Source organism: Indicator indicator, chromosome 5 (genome assembly GCF_027791375.1).
Source record: "Indicator indicator isolate 239-I01 chromosome 5, UM_Iind_1.1, whole genome shotgun sequence".
Classification (NCBI taxonomy): Eukaryota; Metazoa; Chordata; class Aves; order Piciformes; family Indicatoridae; genus Indicator; species Indicator indicator.
Window position 1 is genome coordinate 29,938,786 of NC_072014.1, and position 23,310 is coordinate 29,962,095.

At 45.6% G+C, this 23,310-nt stretch overlaps 1 protein-coding gene across 1 annotated transcript in view; it reads left to right on the top strand.

Moving 5' to 3' along the window:
* Nucleotides 1-23,310, top strand: part of GLI2 (GLI family zinc finger 2) — a 139,651-nt gene that overhangs the window by 110,920 nt on the left and 5,421 nt on the right. Inside the window, exons 5-11 of the mRNA XM_054380837.1 lie at nucleotides 1,592-1,793; nucleotides 4,024-4,237; nucleotides 5,900-6,013; nucleotides 9,406-9,537; nucleotides 13,314-13,463; nucleotides 17,072-17,236; nucleotides 21,664-21,945. Of these exons, the coding sequence (XP_054236812.1) occupies nucleotides 1,592-1,793; nucleotides 4,024-4,237; nucleotides 5,900-6,013; nucleotides 9,406-9,537; nucleotides 13,314-13,463; nucleotides 17,072-17,236; nucleotides 21,664-21,945 (1,259 nt within the window). The remainder of the gene's footprint in view (nucleotides 1-1,591; nucleotides 1,794-4,023; nucleotides 4,238-5,899; nucleotides 6,014-9,405; nucleotides 9,538-13,313; nucleotides 13,464-17,071; nucleotides 17,237-21,663; nucleotides 21,946-23,310) is intronic.

A 23,310-nucleotide genomic window follows, 5' to 3' on the forward strand; every position in this document is an offset into this window, starting at 1 on the left:
TCACAACAGTGTTCAAGTAACAACTTAGCCTTGGACTTCCAGTGGGACCTTGCGAAAATCATTTATCTTGTGCAACAACGAGGAGACAGTGGTAGTAAACCCCATTGATTACACAGCAGCCAGCCATGGTAATGACAGAGCCACTTAGGTACATGAATGAGTCATGTGGAGACTGGGAGACTGCAACCCAACTGCTGGTCTCAGGGAAATGTTGACACAAGATTCTGCTAGCCAACACAAATCAAGGAACTATTTGGTCACACTGGCAGGATATGTTTTACCTCCTTTATACATCCTAGTCACACACCAACACTATCATCAGGACAGAAAGTTTATGCTCTTGCAAAATGCTGGGCTTGGTTTTAGTGATATGCAACCAAAATCAATCCTTTCAAGCAAGTAGAGGAAAATAGTTCATATTGCCTGACTGGGCAAGTTACCGTGTTATTCAGAGAGCTTAATAGGATATACCCACAGCAAAGCATTCTGGAGAGACTGCTGCTGGAAAAGCCAGATGGTAATACAGTGCTGCACCCATCATGGAAAGGAGCTAGAGCAGCTGAGCCCACCTGCACTCCAGACTGGATGATGAAGATTACCAGCCAAAACCCATGGCTGAGTGGCATATTTTACCCTTAGAAGTCTTTTCTTTTTTAAATATATGACCTAAACACTGCTTTTGTTACTTTGGAGGGATGAGCTGTTCCAGACAAGGCTAGAGGTTTGACAGACTTTGGATTTGGCACTCTGCTATTAAGGAACGTTGTTTTATGGCCCATCCCCAGCTTCCATCCATGCCACCCCAGAGATTTGCAGGTGGGTCAGACTTCGGCAGAGTTTCCTTTAGATTAAGTCAATTGTTCCAGTTAGCAGTGCTGAAAGGCTGGAGGAGGCCAAATCCAGACAGTAGTAACTCACCACGTACTGCAGATCCACAAACAGGACTGGCAGGGTTGGAAATTACTTCATGCCTGAGGAATGATTGACAGTTGCTAATAGGGTCCAGGCACTGGCAGATCCCCTCGGAGGGGGAGAGCTTGAACTTTGTGCCTGAGCTGCCAAATTGGTTTTCTTAAAACTCTTAATTTACTTTCGGGGCTCCTGGAGCCTCGCCTCCTTCATTAATTGGATGTCAGCATTGTGCTCGCACTCTTTCGGTTTCCGCTCGCTCCGCACACAAGAACACGCAGCATTTCCGAGGGTCACCCCAGCTCTGATGTGCAGCTCTTTGGGCCCACCGCTCCTGCCACCAAGTCAACGGGGACAGCTGCGCTCATGGAGACCAGGCGCAGCCTTTTCCCTCTTAATTTTAAGTTAATTTAGTGCTGACGAAAAGGGGTGATGGACAAGCCTCTGTTTATCCCCTGCGGGGGGCTAAGCAAGCGGGCGTTTGTGATGCTGCCTGACCCTTGTCATTCAGCACCCGGCAGAGAGGAAACTTCCTGTCAAAGTGCAGCTTGTCCCTTTGCTGCTCCTAGCTCCTGAACATCCCACAGCAGTCACGAGTGCAGCAGGTCTCCACACCTCCTGCCCCCCTGCAGGAAGGGAGCAGCCCACTGGTTTTATCTGACAAAGTTTTTCTTTCCTACAGTGTCGCGATTTTCAAGCCCACGGGTGACTCCAAGATTAAGCCGAAAACGAGCTCTGTCTATCTCCCCGCTGTCTGATGCCAGCATTGATCTCCAGACGATGATCAGGACCTCCCCAAACTCTCTCGTGGCATATATCAACAACTCCAGAAGCAGTTCAGCAGCAAGTGGCTCATACGGCCATTTATCTGCCGGGACAATCAGGTAAAGCTCTGGGATGGGCTCTGTTCAGCTGCATAAACATCCCATCAAGAAGAGAAGTGATCCTCCAGCAAGGGACATCTTCCTTACTAACTCTGCTTTGGTGTGCTGGGGCTGTGTAGTGTATTAAATCAAAGCCCCCAGCTGGTTTTGCATTTGTAAGGGTACTTCATGGTTTATGTGGGGGGTGTTTCCTGGATTGGGATGACTGATTACCAAGTTTCCAGTAATTACACTATGATCGTTCCTCCCTGCAAGCAGAAACAGAGAATAAATTCATCTAACAAAATATTCAGTGTGAACAGTTGAACTGTTTAAGAAACCTTCTGATTTAAGAGATTGCCCCAAAGTATTCTGCAAATTACTAAAAAAAAAAAAAAAGTTGTCTGGGTGGATAAAGGAGCTTAATTCTAAAAACATATTTAAAACAAATCTAAGCCCTTGAGTAAAGTTTTGTTCAAATCTTAATTAAAAAGCACTTACACTAGGCAGTTCACTGTTGTCAATTCCTGCTGTGATTGCTTCACCCAAGTTTCACAATGTTGTTATTCTTTTTGTTGCTTAACTGTTAAAAATGTTAGATCTAATTAACACTGACATTACTAACCAAAGGTTTACAAAGATCACGCACTCCTAAAATTTACAAGGGAAAAGAGAGATATTGCCATTAGTAACTGTAACATTCATTTTATAGGTTGCTTTAGTTTGCAGCATCAGTTAGAAACTGATGATAAAATCAAGCAAAATGTTAATTTACATTGCAACTCATTCTGTAGTAATCATGTTTTTCTAGTCTTTTCCCCTGTTGTCATTAACTGGACATACCCATAGCATCTCATCTTACACACAGATTTTAAGTTTTTCAGGGTAGCATCTGGTATTCTCCACAAATCAGTAGAGTGCAGAGTCTGACCCAATAGTTGGTTGTTGGCCTTCAAGAGAATAATCAAGTAATAAGAAATTTTAAACTCTTCTTGGTGTTCTAAAGTCAGGAATTGTAAATTGGGTAACGGATACCACAAGATAAATGTCAGCAATCTGGGGTGAAAAGACTCTTTTGTTGTTATTTTAACAACGCCTTAGTGGCAGGAATTAAATGCTCTCTTACCTGCTCAGACCTGGATCCTGGTAGCATTTCAGAAAGTAATTTTTGGACTTCACTGTAACATAACAACATAAACATAACATAGTAACATTTGTTATGTTTAACTCCCAAAGCTCTTTTACACTGTAGTGATTTTTAGCCTTTATTCTTTTGGTTGTGTTGTCGTTAACTGTTTTGTAACAGAAATACTATGGTCATCCATGCCATAAATGGTCATCTGCAATGATGGCCTCATTCTCTGGGCACTCACACCGTGGGCAGTTTTAGTGATGTGAGAGAAAATGTCATGTCAGTAAAATTTCAGGGTGACCACCCTGGAAAATAGTCAGATTTTGGCCTGAGAGTCTATGGTTTGTGCATCGCTCACCTGGAATACAGGGAACAGAGCTTCTCCCATTTTTCTTGATCTCTGCCAAAGGGACTCACCCCTGGGAATTAACCCCTTCTTTCCAAAAGCAGGACTTTGTTTTTAATCCTGTTGACTGCTGAATCCTAATTCAGACCTGTTAGTGCCCCCAGTTAGTGCCCAAGCGTCCAGGAGCTGGAATTGTTTCTGGTCACTGTTGACCTAGATTGGAGCTGAACCAGTGACCTAGATATGAAAGGTGACATACTTCAGCAGTCCCCTGAGCCAGCACTCCCCTCACCTGAATGCAGAGGAAATTGCATGGGCTTGTACTATGTTAAATGGATAGTAATTCATCCCTGCTGTGATCTGTGCCAGGTGATGCTGGGTTTTTTGTATCCAGGATATAACCCCAAGGTTGTGAGCTGGTAGAACAGGTCTGCCTGGGAAAACTCAGGAACATCAGGGGCTGCAGAGACAGATGCATCTAAGTCCCATCCTGTTCTGTGCTCCTGGCCAAGAGCTTTGGCTGTTTTAAAATATAGGAAACAAAGAAATGATAAGCAGTCTGATACATGCATAGAGATGATTCACAGGGTTGCTGAGGCACATGAGACAAATCCTGCCTTTTCAGTAAAGGAGGCTTTTAGGCTTATCATGGCATTGAAGACACCTAGCCAGGGCATTGCAGCCTGTCTCCTGGAGTCTCCAGGAAGCCAAACTTGAATCAGTCACTAGTTTAAAATAACCCCTCATCATTTTATCTCCTCCTCTTGCTGCAGTCCAGCATTCAGCTTCCCCCACCCGATTAACCCCGTGACGTACCAGCAGATCCTGACCCAGCAAAGAGGCCTGAGCTCAGCTTTTGGACACACTCCTCCCCTGATCCAGCCATCCCCGACCTTCCCTCCGCGGCAGCACATGGCAGTCCTCTCTGTTAACCCTCCACCAACACAGATCAGCAGCAACAGCAACTGCATCTCTGACTCCAGCCAGGTAGGGATGGCCATCCATGCATGGCGCACAAGGAAACGGAGGCATATTCTCCATGGGATGAGTACTGTGGGACTTCATGGTGAATGTGAGAGTTTTACCCACTCTCTTTTTACTCACATTCTCCCTTTATGTTGTTTTTTCTTCCTTCTGGCAAAGCATTTCTGGACTAGTCACAGCCAAATTTTGCACTCCTACCCATGTACCTATCTACATGGTACCAGGTACTTATCTTCACCTACCTACATGCACCGTGTACCTGCTCATGCAGGAATGAAAGACTCTGATCCATCAAAGCATTGAACATGATTTGTAGGGGCATCTCAGGCAGCAAATCTCCTTGAACAAATTATGTGCTATTGAAATCAAGGGAATTCAGCACGTACTGGAGTCTTTTGCTAGATAAGCACCCAAGCACTGTGAACCAAGTCGCATCAGTTCCTTCACCAACTCCTCCTTCCCTCCTTCCTTTTTTTTACTGACGTGAACCATGCCAATGGTCTTAAAGCACCTTATTCCTCTGTAAAAAAAGTGCTTCCTGTCTAGGACCTCTAGCCATTTTACATACTTTTTCTTCTTTTTCAGTAGATTTCTCTCTTGGGCTAGCCTTGCTGCTGATTTTTACTGTTAAGGTTTGCAAAATGAGGAGCTAGGTTTTGAAAACTAGGAATGCCATCATGTGTGTAACACCCCACACCTCCAATGCATCCTTGCAAACACCTCTGAATTCACACAGACACGTGCATATGTACACAAGCCTTCCACATCCTCAGGGTTAGTGAATATGACTAGTGCATTTTTAATCGTTTTTCCTTCCCATTTTTTTCCTGTGGAAGTTTAAATTGCAGTTGCTTTTCTCCCCAAAGACTTGCTTCACCTCATCTCATACCCATTTCAAGTTGTTGTTTTAGTTGTATCATACGGAACTTTTCAGACTGGTTTATTGTTTTAGGGTTTCTCATGGCTGCTGCCCTGCAAACTCTGTTTGTTGTTGGAGGTTGATTGATTGGTTTTGTTTTCTTCTTACAAACTGGCTACCAGAATAATGTGGCTGGCAAGAGTCAGGCCTCTCTTTAATAACTTGCAGGACCAATCTTGAGCAATTAGCAAGAGTGTATTTTAAATGTTAATGTTCCAATTTTTTTCACATACAATGGGATTTTTTTTGCTCTTGAAGTTGCTCTCATTTTTTAGGAGCTTAGCAAAATATACGCATAGCCTTTCGTGCACCCAGCACTCTGGAGCCCTCATGTAACCAGAGCCCCCAACTTCCCCCAGGAATTCATTTTCTCAACAAATCATTTCATCACATTGAGAAATTAAATTGTGGCTTGAGTGGGGGTTGCCTAAGGTTTTGATGGCTTTGACAGGGACCGAATCGCTCTGAAACACAGCAACAGCAGCAAGGCCAAGCTTGCTGCTGAGCCTGATGAGGCTAATGCTTGTCTTGACTCTTCCCTCTTTTCCATCTCTCTGCCTTGCAAAAACCAACACAGGCTAGATTTCGTGTGAAACCTGGGCCAGCGAGCCAAGACAGTTGTCCCTGGCCACTCCTGAAATTCAGCCTTGACTGATTTTTAGGTTAATTTTTAATGAGGAGGTGGGCTGCAGTCTGTCTGCCATCAAAAACCCTGTTGTCATATCTTGCCTGGTTTTCTTTCCTAGAGCAAGCAGAGCAGTGAGTCCGCCGTGAGCAGCACAGTCAATCCGGTAATAAACAAGCGCAGCAAAGTCAAGACTGAAGCCGAGGGTTTGCCCCCAGCATCCCCAGCCACACAGGTAACTTTGCTGGTGTGAGATACATTGCAAGGCCAAGATAGTGAGCTGCTGGGTCTTGTTATCTTTGGGAACAATGCTCTTGGCACCTTTTGCTGCAACTGGGAGCAAGGCATCAAAGTCTGCCAAATAGGCAAGTGTCTCTTGGAACATGAAGCCCAGCAAGGTACAAGGCAGATCCATGATGACTGAATGAAGTATCTGATGGATGACTGGAACTCAGCTTGCGGTCGTTGTGCTTGGATAGAAATAAAGGAAGGATGGAATATTTCAAGCATGGTGATTTTTAAATGATATCTGAGTTTTGTGTGCTGCAAAGCGAGCAGGATTAGTGTCTCAGAGGAAACATAGAGTGTGAGGGAATCTTGCATGTAGGTAGAAAGCTTGCAAAAAAAAGGATGACTTCTTGATTCAACAAGGAATTGCTCCTAGAAACATCCTTTACACTGGTGACACAACATTTGACACCAAGAAGGGCCCAAAGGCCTTTGCTTTCTTTCAGGAGCTCTGTGATAGCAAACTGTTTAATGGCTGACAGTATCCATCTGACTGTCCTTTATCACAACTGTAAACTATCAGGAGTGCACTGGGCACTTCATTTTCATGAAATATTAGGCCATGTTATTGTCAGGCGAATGGAAGAGTTGATGACAAATTTCTCCTTCTGCCCTGGTTCAGGAGCAGGTCTCAGCATGATGCATGGGGACAGCAATGTGTGCAGTCATCAGGGGGCTGGTAAAATTGATGAAGATAGCATATCAGGGAAAGATAAACATGCTGTAGTCAGCACGATTAGGGCACAGAGGCACCTCTCTGGAGCTTTGAGTTTAAGAGTGCATCTATACACTGCTGCAAAAGCACGTGCTCCCAAAAACCAATCTGGCCACCACCCAGGCTAATAGGGCCACATGTTTATTTCTTGCAGCAAATGAAAAAAGATTTGAAAGCCATCACCTGCTTGCTCAAAGCATCTGTAGCAGAGGAGCTGTGGGATAGACAGCTGCTTGCTCAATGGCTGTCATCCTCCCTTTTCTACTCCGATGGGAAGAGATGTGTGCAGGAAGCGCTTGGATAGCATCAGCCTGTGTCACCCTTGCAGCTCTGCCTTAGAATTTCATCCAATGGATTTTACATGAAATAAGCAGTGAAAGAAGTGGGAGAGTAGTTTCAAGTGCTGCAAGGAGGTTTGATAGAAGAGCAAGGTGAAATTAAGAGAAGGAAAATGCACACCGGTCATCTAATAGTTGCTAGTTAGGAGATCTGTGAAGTAGTACCCCAAAGGAAATGTAGGGTTCATAACTTGCAGCATTTCAGTACTGACCAGGAAATTACTGGAAAGTACGTTGTAGAAGCAGCACATACTTGGCAAGCAGAGCAAGTTAAAAGACGTAGTTGGTATCTCCTCTTCAGCTGATCTAAGTGGCAGCAACTTGCTAAATTTGGGGATTCCTGTTCTGCAGGACGCTGTGCTGAAAAGTTGAGTTGCAATCACTTAATTATTGATCGATGCATGTTTGTAGAGTGTGAACATCACCCATTCCAAAAAAGCATGCATGTGTTTTGTTTTGGAAATGCCGTACTGGAAATGCCTCATGTGAGTTGTGGCTTGGGTATTTAAAATCCTTGGCCAGACAGTATCTCCCACGATGACTTGGGCTGTAAAAAATGCAGTCCAGACAGGATTTGTAGGACACAGTGGAACACCAAGCATGAGGGACCTGAGATACTCTGCTCTTACGATACCAGAGTAGTTCCAGTACAGATTTAGACTGATGTCAAACTAGACAGAAATTAACCAAGTCAGTCCTCCTAAAAAAACTGAAAATTGCTTCAATAAATTATTCCAGTGGAAAGTACAAAAATTTCAGCAAAATAAGTTTTTAGCAGGAAATTTCAGTTTTCCAAAGCCCACACTTTGCATGGATAGAAACATTTCAACAAAAGTAATGTTCACAGAAATTGCAGGTAAAAGAAACTGCTGTTTGAACTTTATCAGACTGTTGCTCTGGGCTCTGATGTAGTTTGAATCTTCTGAAGTCTTTCTGTAAATTACTGATTTCCTGTTCCAAAAGCCACCTTACAATTGTTTGGTTTTGGGTTGTTTTTTTTTTTAATTAAGAGCTGATTAAAACAAATCTCTTCCTCTCCATATCTAGACTTTTGAACTGAAAAATCACATCTGGCACGTATGTCTTGAGCTAACTGATGAAAAATTATGAACTTTCATACAGTACATCTCACTTTTCAAGCTATATAATGCCATTAAGTCATTAATCATTGCAGATCCTCAGTAGACACTGAGAAGGTGTTGGTGGGAAAGGTGATGTTTGGACAGGTCTGGGTGTGTCTACACATAAGGCAAACTGGAGCACCAAATCATGAGGAACAGCATCTGATGTGGTCAGTCATCCTAGATGCTCCCATCTAAAGCTGCCCTGAAAGTGGGATGCTCTGCACTGTGCCATAGTAGTAACTGGGACGAAAGGGAATGAAAGGGATCAAAACCTGCAGAGTTTTGTATCACTAAACTCCCAAGCCAGTCCTGGCTGGTTGCCTTGTCTGTAGTGCAAGTGTCTGAGACACATACAGAGCCAGCAGTTGTTCTTCCTTCTGAATTGTACTAATGTTGTGGTATGTTACACTGTTGTGTAGGTGCGGATGCTTTAATCCTCATAGCAGCCATAACAAAAATCTTCTGTGCTTCATTTAGCACTGAGGAGCTGACTAGACAGAGAAGTTTAGGAGAGAGCTCACAGCATGCCCAACATTAAAGTAACTCCTTTATGAGTCCAGAGCCCCTGGAGCTCTACTTTGCAACCCACTCCTCACTGGGTCTTACTCAAGCTTCCCAAATTTTTCTATCTCAGAAGAGTGCTTTGAGGGCTCACCACTTTGTCTCTGTGGAGCACCCTGCAATGTAAATCTTTGGGTAAGGATTAGGTATAATTTTCTTATCTATTGAAAGATGCAGAAAACAGCCCCTTCTCCCTCTGCCCCAACACATTAAGTGACTGTGATAACCACCAGGCACTGACTGCAGCATAGTTTCTTCATGCTCATATTTCTCCACTCCCCAAGATCAGAAGTTTTGCTCTAGCAAAGAACACAACCAAAGGTCAAAAGCCAGCCTTTTCCTTTTTTCCTGGGACTGCCCATATACTAGCAGGAGCCAGGCACCCCTGTGACCATGGCTTCAGAGTGTTTTGCATTTTGTCATTAACTCTGATCTTTTTCTACCAAAACTGTAGCTCATTATTTCACAGCAATCAAGGATGTTATGTTGCTACAAGCAGCACAATTTGTGATCAGCTGATACCTGCCCAAAAATCTATGAGTAACAGAGGAATTCAGATGAAAGAATTTCACCTTATAAAATGCACCGTTGTGTGTTGCAGGAGCATCTGACAGACCTGAAAGAAGATCTAGATAAGGATGAATGCAAACAGGAGCCTGAGGTTATTTATGAGACGAACTGTCACTGGGAAGGGTGCACAAAGGAATATGACACTCAGGAGCAGCTCGTCCATGTGAGTAATGGTCGGGAGGAAACCCCAGCGATAAATTTGGGTTTCTATGCACTTGTCCTCATTTTTTATCACTAGCTGCTGTACAGCCAGAGCTCTCACTCTGGGAGCTACTAAAGGTGCAAATCAGAGATATGGTGTGTAAACACTGCCAAAGCAGGTCGCTGCTCCCCAAGGAGTTTAGCTGCAAGATGCTTCTCATAGATTATTTGATGTTACTCTCATCTCAACTGCTGAGGCTGCAGATACAGTGTCCCTTGTGCAGTGACAGACAGCTCTGTGCAAAGGACCTGATCAGAAAAATGGGGAAGGGAGCTGAGCCCTTCCCTCTTTACTGGCTGTATTCACTGAGCCTCCCATGCACCTAAATCGGCTGTGGATTAGGGATCATCCATACTATACTCAGTTCTTGTCCAGGTCGTGAAAGTCTTTTATGCTATTGTGGGCTGTAGGGCCATATCACTTAGGGGCTGTTGACCTGCTCAACTCATCCCTCCCACAAAAACAGAGCACTTCCCAGAGTTTGGAGACATGCTCCAGTATCTCCATCAGGGGCCAGAATATAGAAAGTGGGTTGATTTTTTTTTAAATTGAGAAGTAGGGCTTCCATAATCACAGTGCTGTCCCCAAACCAGTGTCAAAACTGCTCTCTGAAGGATCCCCAACCCCAGTCATTAATCAGATTTTCAGTTCTAATTAATTTCAAGAACCTTTTGTGTGCTTTGCTTCACCTGGGAATCCACTATTTGGTTTTCTTTGGCTTCTGGGGTCAACAAATCCCTCAAATTCTGAGCAAAAGTTGGTGAAATCAGACATGATCTGTATCCAAGACCCATCCCGCCCCCAGTTTAGCACCCTCCCAGTCCTCATTTTTGTTCTGTTGTGCCAGACCCATTTGTTTGTAGCCAGCCCAGAGCTGCTGGAAATGCACCTGCCCCAGCAATCCTGATGCTTGCAGCAAAAATGTTGGTTTGAGCAAATTTTCTGACAAGGCCTGCTGTCTTCTGCTTTCACACAGCCTTTCAAGCAGCCTTTTCCTGCTTGCCTCAACCAGGCTCCAAAACTGCCAGAAGCCACCCATGCACAACTCATGTATACTCCTCATTCTGAAGGCTTGGGTCTGCTCTTACTTTTTTTAGATATGTTCATTTTAGTCACGTTTAGATGCTACCAAGTAGGTATCAGTCTCTATTTTGCCAAGCTCTGCACACAAACATTATCTAGTGTGAGGTGTCTCTGCCCATGGCAGGGGGGTTGGAACTAGATGATCCTTGAGGTCCCTTCCAACCCTGATTGATTCTATGATCTTAGCCCAGAGGGTCCACACTCTAAATGACAACTTTGGACTTGTGCTCTTCAGCCATTGAAGGCTAACACCTGCCAACTGTTGCCAGAAGTCACTGGTTTAGTACAACAAGTCCTTGCATACAAAGGGATTTGGAATTGGTTTTCAGGGCCAAATGACTGATAAAGTGCTTAGTGGATTGTACACTGCATGCCATGGGGCATTGCTTTTCTGGGGTTAAACCACAGCAGCCCAGTCAGATGGGCTGGGCTCACATTTGTCCAGCAGTATTTGTGTTTCCCTCTGGGATGTGAAAAATATTCTTTAACTCTGCCCAGAGCAAAATACAGGGCAGATCCAGGCAGCTCAGCACAATTTATTTCCAGAGAAAACCAAAAGAAAAATATTTGGTGGAATGTCACAAGATTTTCCTAAATCTGAAAGGTTATAAAAATGGAGGCTTCTGTACTATGATTACTAGCAACATGGGGTTGTGGATTTGGTATGCCCAAAATACACATGGAAATGAAATACAGATGTCTTGGGCCAACTTCTGAGAAGGTGGCATCCCACCATGCATGGAAAAACTCTAGTTTGTGTGCAGAGCAAAGTACCTGGGTGTGCAGGGTCCATTCTCCATACACAGTGGATAATGTGCTGGTGGAAGATGTGTCAATGGGGAGCAGCAAGAGTGAGGACATATTTTTTGCAAGCACCACTGCAGCTCCCAAGCTTGAAGGTCACAGCTAAGCTTCACACACTTGAGAGAAGCCCAAGCCAAGCCTCTAGCCAGTTGGGATTTAATGAGGGCTATTGTGCCATAGCTGAAATATAGTGACGTGTGTAAATGCTTTTCCAGCATGTGATGGGAAGCAGATGTTACTCAGAGTTCATAAGCGACTTACTAACCTGAAGTGGGGGCTACAGTAGCCCTCCTTATACATGTGTCTTCCTCTGGCCCATTAGAGACAGGTGAGCCTGGGCACTCCCTGACTCCTAGGACTGCCATGTATAAACTTGGTTGTAAGTCAGAGTCCCACACAGAGCCAGGAGATCCATCTTCCTAGTTTAAACTGGATGTGGTTTAGTGTGTTCATGGATCTCCTCTGGGATTCACCAGATTTGTACCATCTGAAGCTAAGAGCTCACACTGATGTCAGTTTATGAAACCAGAACCATAGGCACCTCAGCTCCAAACACATAGGAGCCAAAGTCAGCCTCTCACAACCCTTCCAGTACTTATCTTTGGCTCTCAATTCTTACCTACGGTGCCCAAGAGACTAAATGAGTACTACACACCTGCTTTTGCCACTGCGTATACCTGGTGCCCCAAGTGGCAGATCCCTTTCCTGAGGGTTTGGCCACAGCACACAAAATGCCTGGCCTCAATTTGGCTGTGACCATGAAGGTTGGTGATTCTGTTTTAATGTGGTTTTGTGTCCTCATGCTACCTCACTACCCCAAGAGTCTCACCCTGATCTGCAACATGTGTGCCTGGCCTTGGCCAGGAAGACAAAGGCGGGGGCTGGAAAAAAATCTCAGCACAGGAGAAAAACCAAACCCAAAAAACCAAAATCCAAACTCAAAGTGGTTTATTTTAGGATTTTCTGTCACTGAATGTCTGCTGAAAATGCAGGGGTGAGGACAGGCATTGCTTTTTGGCAGTGAGACCCCATTCAAAGGGACAAGGCCACCGAGGAAACAATATTGCTGATGGGCTGGTCTTCAGCTCTGTTTATTTTCAACAGGGCTTCATCTGCCTTGGGCTAGGAAAAAGCAACCCTCATCTTCCTCCCAGGGTGGATGAAGGCACCCTTCTGGGTTTGGCTTTTCAACACCCCAGCACAGGATTTCATGGACCTAAGCAATTAGCAGTAACTGAGGCCACCAAGCTTTTTGTGCATAGCTCACAGATGCTGTCATTTCCTGCAAGCTGCCAGTGCTGGACAGCAGGTGGATGTCTTAGGGGCAATGTATGGGCTGGCACACAAGCAAGCTTAGAATCCTAGAATCATTTAGGTTGAAAAAGACCCCTAAGATCATTGAGTCCATCTGAGTCTTGTTTTCTGCTCTCTCCCATCCTCCCAAAGCACCCCAAGAAAGGATCCCAGCTGCACAAATGCAGGACAAGAGGGTTTGACACAGACAAAACCAATTCTGTCGTGCCCCAAAACAGTGGCCTCAGGCAGCCTTGGAGACTGAGAGGACACCTCTCTCCCTGGCACCAGGAGTCCCCAGTGCTTTAGCAAACCTCCCATTTATAGGTTCTTTGGACTCAGTTCTGGTGTGCTGGGTGCTGGGTGCCTTTTCCTGCAGGACACGCCAGACTGCAGAGCTGGCTTTCATCTCCCCAGTGTTATTTGTGCACCTGGGAGCCAGGTGCAATGCTTGACCACAGGCACTGGGGAGGGAATGGCTGGCTTTTGGAGCACTGCACGTGCTTCACGAGCATCAGCTCTTCCAGGAGTGACCCGTTTTTCCTTTCTCCTACCAGCACATCAACAACGATCACATCCACGGGGAGAAGAAGGAGTTCGTCTGCCGCTGGCAGGACTGCACACGGGAGCAGAAGCCCTTCAAGGCTCAGTACATGCTGGTGGTGCACATGCGGAGGCATACTGGAGAGAAGCCACACAAGTGCACGGTGAGCAGGCAGGGGGACATGGTGCACCTCAGCTTGGCAAGTGGGACACTGGACTACGGTGATCAGACAGATGTGTGTTCAGAGATAGGCATGGCTTCAAGCAGAGCTCTCCATGGGTATTTGCCAGCACCCAGCTCTGGGACAGTCCAGCTCTCTGGGTTATACCTACTTGCAGGGTACACTCTAGACACAGGGCAAGTGATTAAGGAGGATGGTCAAGGTCTTAGTAGGAAAAAATACATTTCCTTGGGGAAAATGGGTTTAGCTCTACTGCAGACATCCAGAGTGACTCAGGACAAGTCACTTAAGGTGGAAAATCAGCCGGATTAGTTGCTTACATCCAAGAAGGAAATCCAGTAGCTCCACACTGTGGGGCATCACCTAACCCTGGTTGTGTCTAATTCTGCATCACCCTGTACTGCTGCTGGGGCTGCAAGTTTGCCTCACCCATGTACCCAAGTGTGCTCGCAAGCCTCCCTCTAGCCTGGGGAGATGGGCCAACACCACCTTCCTCTGCTCTCTCAATGCAGAGGTGAGGTCAACCTCTGGGTGTTTAAACTCGATGGGGAGCTCAATCTGACAACCTTTTGCATGCAAGCAGCACTGTGCCTAGTGTTAAACATTGCCTGAGGAAGAGCATAAGGTGCTGCTTTGTATCTCAACCCTGTGGGTACAGGCCCATCTAGCACATGGGAGAGCTGGGCTTGCCTCCTCCTCAACCTCAAGATATTAAAGCCCTAACACATGGAGTCTCTCATCACACCACTGGTTGGCATGGATCAGCCAAGGATGCCTGAAACAGCACACGAGAGAAATGAGCTGTGGAGTTCAGTGTCTGTGGCTAACTGGTATGAGAAGAGAGGTGTTTCTCATGTCTTTTCACATATGCTTCAGCCCTTTTTCCTCCTGAAGGTCCATCCCTGCCTTTTGATATCCTCTGCTCCCTGCCTTCTCCTACCAGTTTTTCATACCTCCTCCATGCCAACTTTATTCCGTTCCTTTCCCCAGCATCTTGGGGATGAGCCTCTCTGCTCAGCAGATGTCTGAACCCTCCTCCCATGTCTTCCTCCTCTTCTGCTCCATTAGTCACTTCCAGCCCTACTGCTTCCCTGGCTCTGCCCCAGCTCCTGCTTACAAACAGTAGGATATGTATGATTTGCTTGCTGTGTGGCTCCTTTATTAATCTTCCAGTGCTGTGTTCATTTAATTTAGAGCATAAGCTCCCCAGAGCACAGGGCCATGTCCTTTGTTTTAATCTTCTAAAGCAGTTTGCCCAGTTCCAACGCTTTACCAATCTTCCTTAAAAGTATCAAGGAGTGTTAATCATTGGTTTGCTATGATGTGAACAGTGAGGGAAAGTCTAGCCATGCCCTTGGAGGTAGAGGGACTCAGAAGACAGAAAGCAGCAGGGACTGCATCTTCTTCAGTGCTGCAGTGGAGCAGGAAAAAGCACCACTGCACAATCCTGCCTCTTTCAAGCAGTGGCTGTGTCACACTGAAGCAATGGCAAGGCTGTGTGAGTCTGAGTCTCAGATCATCCTCTGCCTCCTGGAGAACTGCAGTCTCACCACATGCGCTGTGCCACCGTTTTCCAACTGCCTGGGATATACAGCAGCTCTGCAGAAGGTGCCCTTCTGTGGCAAAGCATTCCTAGTCCAAGTCTGGCAATGATTTTTCAAAGCACCATTTGTTTCAGACAAGAAGTTTGTGGTGTACATAAAGCTACAGATGAGCCTAGTTGCAGCCTGGGATTCGGTCAAGGATTATTTCAGCAGATGACAGCCAGAACTCCCACTGACATAATCAAATCCACGCGGAAGAGTGGGAGCAACTGCTCCCAACACGCACAGGCTGCTTTGCTGAGAAGCTCTTATTTGAAAATGTGGCCTCAGTACTTTTGCTCTTAATAACAGCGTTTTTGTATTAATACCCAGCAAAACCAGAATGGACACGAGTTGCCTCATGCTGAGTTCCCTTTGTTTTCTAGCAAGCAGAATGATGTATTTCAATAACTAAGCAACTTGAGTTCTTCTCCTGCACAGGGCAAGAGAATAAAGGGATATACTGTGCTTCCTCAAAGTTGAAGTATGTTCTTTGGGCTAAATGGGCTTATGAAAATTGTCTAAGGAGTGAGAACTGGATCCATCCCACCCTGACAAAGCTGTGGAAAGAATCAACTCTTGCAGGATACTCCTACTGTCTTTGAAGAGATCTGAATATCAAGAGAGCAGAGCAAGTTAGCCTTATGTCCACCATCCCTATGCTAGACCTTAATTGGAAGCTTCAGTAACTCTGCCTCTGTTCCAGCACAACAATTTGTGCCTACATGCTTCATGGGGATCAGTGGGCTGCATGTTTGCCCTACTCTTAGCAATTCAGGCTAGTCCTATGCCCGCTGAGCACGAGACAGGTACCATTGCTGCTGCATGCAGCTTCCTTTGGCTTCTGCCCAAAAGGGCCAGATCCCTGCACACATAGAATCGTTTAGCTGCCACAGGGAAATCAGACACTGAGCTGTGTCATGACCTGTCCTCTATGACACCTTTTCTTCACTGGCTGAGACTCAGACATAGCACTGTTTTGCCACATCTGGACTGAAATTGTAGACACGTTTAGAGTAACCTGACTAAAATACAACATCTTGCAGCTTGCATACATCACAGCAGGGGGGATGCTTGTTGAAGTTGAGTGTGTTTTAAGGTGCTTGCATGGGCTTTTCAATACTCCCAGCTGAACAGTGAGTGTAACATTTAGCTATAATTTCTAGCTAGGGTTTGCATTTCTTAATACCTTATACAATTGTTTTAAGTTCCCACTTGTTTTGTCAAAGAGCATTTAAAACAGCCTCTTTGGTTTGAGGTGAAATCCTCCTGTGCTGCAGACAGGGCAGGTGCAGGAAGAAGCCTCCAGCCCAGCCAGGGAAGGGGTTGGGAGGACTTAACATTGCTGAAAGCCTCACCATGCCTCCCAAGCTGCTTGTCACAGTGGGTAGCTGGTTTCCTTCCAGGAGGAAAATTCATCACCTGTTTTGACATCCAGAAATTCATCTGTCTTTAAGACTGAGAATCCTGTTTTTTAAAGTAGTAATGTCAGGTGGCCCAACCAGAGCATCCTCCAAGAGTAGACCCAAGCTGTAATTTGGGAAACTTCAAAGCTTGCTAAACTTCTCCTTGTCTGTTAGAGAATGGCCTGGCCTTTTCAGTGCAGGTGCTAGTGAAGTTGCAAGGCTGGTCAAGAAACCATCAGTTCTCTCTATGGGAAGGCAAGGACCTCCATTTCTGAGTGTGTTGACTGCAGAGAGGTGGGAGGAGGGACTAAGAGAGCCTTGGGAGGAGTGTTCAACCCTGCTGGAAAAAGAGTCTCTTGTTGAAATGTCAGGTGGGTACCCAACAAGGAGCAGCACCTTAAATATGACTCACTGCCGAAACTTTCTGCCTGCCTAGGGAAGTGAATTCTCCCAACAAAGTGGATGTTGTTCTCTAAAACACAAGCCCTTTAAAGGAAAGCAAAAAAGAAAGAATGAGAAACAGATGAGAAGGGTTTAGGCAGGGGGAAAATCACATTTTTCTGGTTAATTAATCACTCCTCTTGCGTGTTTTTTATTTTAGTTTGAGGGTTGCTCCAAAGCCTATTCCCGCCTGGAGAACTTAAAGACACACCTGAGGTCCCACACTGGTGAAAAACCCTACGTCTGTGAACACGAAGGCTGCAATAAAGCCTTTTCCAATGCCTCAGACAGAGCCAAGCACCAGAACAGGACACATTCCAATGAGGTAAGCCTGGGCTCACCACAGCTCAGTGAAGGGCTTTTTTTTGCTTTTTTTGACTTTGCTGACAATAAACATACACTTTACATTCTGGACTCATGTAAAAAGAAACCTACTGTAATGAGAGATTTTTCTTATTTTTTAATGGGATTTATTTTGCTGGAGAGCCAGACCACATTAACTTGATATTTATGAAAGCCATGTTTGAAATCATAAACAGATGTTAAAGTATGCAAACTTTTTTATCATCTTTGGAAATTAAAGCAAGCACTTTCCAAGTTTATCGTTTTTAGTAGCGCAAATAGGGTTGTACAGTTGCGCACGTGGTGTTTAATATAACCACGGAGCAGCCTCGCAGTAGTGGAACAGCTACCCTGGATCCTCATGCTCTGGAAATAACACTGCCTCCGTCCTTTGATGTGCAATGATAGAGCACAATGCAATGCTTTGTTAATCTTGGCTAATTAGGACCCACTATTAGTAGTTGGGGAGCTGAGGAAATTGCCTTATTGTAATGCACGTGATAGTCTGTTGCCATCAACGATTGAAATTTGTATTACCACTAATTAGCTGACAGGGGAAGACAAAAACAACACCAAAAATTTCTAACAGTGTTTGCAGCCATGAAGAATTCAGTCTGTAGGCTAAATTGCAACAGTTAAATATAGATTATTGGAGAATGGAACAGAATTGACACAGATGACAGCTTTTTAAAGCAATGCTGCAGCTACAAAGGGCTTCATGGGAGTATTTCTATCTCTGGCATTATATCAGTCAGTGATAACCAAAGCTATGTAGGTTTCAGAGATTCTGTTGGAGTCAGAATGAGGACTCGAAGTCTAGGATGCCCTTTTGTGCAATGTGATGCTAATATCACTTGAGGTCAGATCTCTAGAGTTTTTCCAGGATCCTTCCTAGGCAGGCCGGACTTTCCCTTCTGGTAGGCCAGCTAGTGTCCCATGTTCCTGCATGTGGAATTTGGGCTTTGGCTATATTATTAAATGCAATTTGATTAGTTACAGGTAATTAGTAATAGAACCAGAGGAAATGGCCACAAGCTGTGACTGCGTAGGTTTAGACTGGACATTAGGAAAAAATTTTTCATGGAAAGAGTGGTCAGACATTGGAATGTTCTGCCCAGGGAGGTGGTTGAGTCACCAACCCTGAATGTGTTTAAAGGTTGTTTGGATGTGGTGCTTGGGGATATGGTTTAGGGGTGAACCTTGTAGAGTAAGGTGGATGGTTAGCTTTGGTGATCCTGAGGGTCTTTTCCAACCTGAATGTTTCTGTGATTCTGTAATTTCTTTGATGGATTCAGTTTCACTGGCTTTTGATTCTTTGTTAACATGTCACATGCATTATTTCATTTAAACTTTCAGTGACTATTTGAATCCTTTCAGGGGTTATCTCCAAAATTACTACTGGGAAACAGGCTTTCATCCTGTGACCACTCTCCAGTGCACACACAAAAGACTGGCATGAATTCATGGCCAGCAAAAAGCTTGGAGTGGTATTTTCTCCCATTCAAGCTAAAGAAGGGTTAAATCATAGAATCATAGAATCAAGAAGGCTGGAAGAGACCTCAAAGATCATCGAGTCCAACGTGTCACCCTAAACCTCATGACTATCTAAACCATGGCACCAAGTGCCACATCCAATCCCCTCTTGAACACCTCCAGGGATGGTGACTCCACCACCTCCCTGGGCAGCACATTCCAATGGCCAACCATTCTCTCTGTGAAGAACTTTCTCCTCACCTCCAGCCTCAACCTCCCCTGGCGCAGCTTGAGACTGTGTCCTCTTGTTCTGGTGCTGGTTGCCTGGGAGAAGAGACCAGCCCCTTCCTGGCTACAACCTCCCTTCAGGTAGTTGTAGACAGCAATGAGGTCTCCCCTGAACCTCCTCTTCTCCAGGCTAAACAGTCCCAGCTCCCTCAGCCTCTCCTCATAGGGCTTGTGCTCAAGGCCTCTCACCAGCCTCGTTGCCCTTCTCTGGACATGCTCCAGCAATTCAACATCTTTCCTAAACTGAGGGGCCCAGAACTGGACACAGTACTCAAGGTGTGGCCTAACCAGTGCTGTGTACAGGGGTACAATGACCTCCCTGCTCCTGCTGGCCACACTATGCCTGATGCAGCCAGGATGCCATTGGCTCTCTTGGCCACCTGGGCACACTGCTGGCTCATGTTCAGGCGGCTGTCAACCAGTACCCCCAGGTCCCTTTCCATCTGGCTGCTCTCCAGCCACTCTGACCCCAGCCTGTAGCTCTGCATGGGGCTGTTGTGGCCAAAGTGGAGCACCCGGCACTTGGATTTGTTGAATGCCATCCTGTTGGACTCTGCCCATCTGTCCAGCCTGTCAAGGTCCCTCTGCAGAGCCCTTCTACCTTCTAACAGGTCAACACCTGCTCCCAGCTTGGTGTCATCTGCAAATTTTCTGATGATGGACTCAATCCCCTCATCCAGATCATCAATAAAGATATTGAACAGGATGGGGCCCAACACTGATCCCTGGGGGACACCACTAGTGACAGGCTGCCAGCTGGATGTGGCACCATTCACCACCACTCTCTGGGTCCTGCCCTCCAGCCAGTTCCTAACCCAGCGCAGAGTGCTGCTGTCCAAGCCACAGGCTGCCAGCTTGGCCAGGAGTTTGCTGTGGGGGACAGTGTCAAAGGCCTTGCTGAAGTCCAGGTAGACTACATCCACAACCTTTCCCATGTCCACCAGGCTGGTCACCTGATCATAGAAGGAGATCAGGTTGGTGAGGCAGGACCTGCCCTCCCTAAATCCTAAATGTTGGCTGGGCCTGATTCCTTGGCCATCCTTCAGGTGCGCAGTGATTGCCCCCAAGACAATCTGCTGAAATTCAGCTCTGCTGAGGATCTGGGGAGTTCTCCCACCCTACGAAGTTTCATGCTGTATGTGTATGGGAGCAGGAGGCAGGCATCTGAGGTATCTGAACTGCTGGCTTCACTAGGGCATGCACTGCATTAGGTGTCAGAATCTGGATAAGCTGAGGAATATATGAAGGCATGCCAACAAAATAGCAGTTCATTCAGTTCAGTTTCAGGAGACATGGCCTGATGAAGAGGGTGGTCATAGCCTGTTAGGTGGTCTGCTGTCCAAGCAACAGTGATCACGTAACCCTAATTTCTGGTGTCAGCATCAGAAGTACTGGGCCTAAAGGATCTTTATTAAAACTCCTTGGACTGTTTTAGTGTGTGTGGCAGGACTTTCAATAGCAGCAAGAATATTTCTATATAATGCCTCATCCAGAAGTCTTCTTTAGATTTGTAAACAAACTGTTTTGCTTTTCGTGCTTTGGTTTATTCAGCTTTAGACTGTATTAAATATGTACCGCAGTGGGGTGTTACAAGGGTTTAGTTCGTTCAAGTGATGTGCCAAGATCAGTCAGGAAGCATGCTTCTGGATAAAAAACAGACTTTCAGTGTTTTTCATGTGATAATGCTGGCTTTCTGCAAATATATGCTCTTTGTATTTGTTCACTTAAGCTTCTGGACAAAATTGCAAAACATTAAAAATAAAAATAGGAATGGTCATTTCAGGTAGCCATCAAACAACATCTGCCTGTTTTTTCTCATGAATCTATCCTAGTGCCTTGGCAGAAAAATACATAGAATGTCTGTGAGGCTGAAAGCAGAACTTGTGATGAATTCAGAGCTTCCAGCGCAGCAGCACCAGCTCAAACAACTGCAGCACTAATACACTTCGGAATTGGAAACTCAATAAAAAAAAAAAAAGTTAAAAGAAGAAAAGTATCTGTTTGCTGACTTCTCTTTTCAGAAGCATGGCTTCAGCCTTGTTTACCTGTGGCAATCAATGATTCATGAATTTGGGACTAGAGTGCTATCATCTGAAAAAAACATCGCATGCCTGTGGTTTGTTTTGCACAATAACAGATTTCAAGGTGACAGGTGCTGGAGTGGTATGATAGATTGGGCAGAGTGAATCCAGTCTGGCTTGGATTCACTGGAATTCCATCAGCCAGAAGGTCTCAGACGTTTTCTTGGTGTAGACCCCACCTTAGCAGAGAGAATGTGTTATGCCCATTCCTCTACATCACCTCCCTCCCGTCCATAATCAGGAAACATTCCTGTGGCCACCCAGGCAAATACATATATCGGAAAGTAATATTAGGAAAGTATTTCATGAATTCTTAGCTGTCTCTTAATCTAGAAACTGAAAACAAGGAGTTTAGCCAGCCACAAACGACTGACCAGGTCTGTGTGGAAGAGCAGCAGCCCATATATCACTTCTCAGTGATCTCAGTCATACAGAATCCTGTCGAGCAAATGCTCCACATTTTGCTGCTGCCAGCCACTATGCTCCTTATATTTTCTTGGTCCATACACTGTACCTGGCCTGCTTGAGCTTGTTTTAAATGTAACTCAGGGTTTGCTTGCGTTGACAGAAACCCTACGTCTGTAAAATCCCTGGCTGCACGAAGCGGTACACGGACCCTAGCTCCCTCAGGAAGCACGTCAAGACTGTGCACGGGCCTGACGCCCACGTCACAAAGAAGCAGCGCAACGACGTTCATCCCAGGCCACCTCCGCTCAAGGAGAACGGGGACAACGAGGCGAGCGCCAAGCAGAGCGGCAAGGTTTCAGAGGAGAGCCCTGAGGCCAACAGCACCACGAGGAGCATGGAGGATTTCTTGCAAGTCAAAACAATAAAAACGGAGAATTCTGTGGTAAGAGCAGTTGCTCTTGGCAGTAATGACGTGGGCCCTAATTTCTCCAGTGCAATGGGGGCGTGAAGCATTTGCACGCCATTTACCTCTCCAGGCAGTTGCCCTTCACCTGCCAACACCCTAGAGTTCACATCCAGAGATGAAACTGCAGGTCAGGGCACAGTCTGGTACATTTTGTACCTTCCTACCCAGCATCACAAATTCCCGCCCTCATAGTCATAGGGGCCATGTGATGCCCAGTGCTGAGTTTGGCCTCCCTGTGCTGTGAAAGTGAGTAAAACTCAAGAGTGTTGCGGTCAAATGAGCTTTACCGACCTCACCAATTTAAATTGAACAAAGATTGATGAATCCTTCTTGAAACAGAAGTCCTGGCTTAAGTAGTTCCTTTTCTGCTCCTTCCTTCACCCTTCACTGTTTGTCTTTCCAGGCAGCTACCACACAGCAGTTTTGCTGGCACAACTCTTGCTGTGTATTGTCTAATGAAGCCAGTGGAGATAAAAGTTGCTGTCTCATTTTTTGTTGGATATCCTGAAGCAAGTTAAATTCCTCTATCTTGTCACCCATGTACAGAAGCACAGAATCAGTGGGGTTGGCAGGAACCTTTTGATATCGTCTAGTCAAACCTGCCTGCTCAAGTAAGGTCTACTAGAGCAGATTGCTTAAGGATACGCAAGTTGAATACAAAACTCTCATCTTCCGCAGAACATTTTAGTGAGACAATGAGGCAGGGGAATGAAACCAGGAATAAATATGGGAGAAATACCATGGCCTGCAGTACAGGCTTACAATCAGCCATGATCATGATTTACAGCCACATGTGCAGCTACCAGCTGAAGCAAAGATCATTTATCAGCCTTTTGGCTATGACAACAGCTCCAGAGTAGGCAGTAATGTGGTCAGTGGTGCTAACAAGGTGTGTACAGTGATGAGTCCAAATACATTCAAGCCTCTTCCACCCAGGCAGGGAGCCCACCTGCTCCTCAGCACACCACTGCTGGTGGAGGAAGTAGAGAATTGCAACACATGGGTCACTTTTGTCTTTTGATGGTTCTCTCTACCTTCATACCCAAAGTTCTGGGCTGCTGCACCAGCTCAGAGTGGAGGAGGGTGTGGGGTGGATACAGCAGACAAGACCTTCACTTGGCAAAGAGAAGTGTTTGCATAGTCCCCAGACTTCTCACTAGAGCTGAAAGGACTTTGAGCTCCAAAATATATATTTTCTTGATTTGAATTCAGACTAAAAGATTGTTGTTCCTTTGAAACAATATGCCCTGGAGCTACAAAGATTTTCTAAAAAGGGATGTGTTGTTGAAGAAATTGCTAATGAGCAGCATGTTTCTGCTAGAGAGGAACTGAAGATTATCA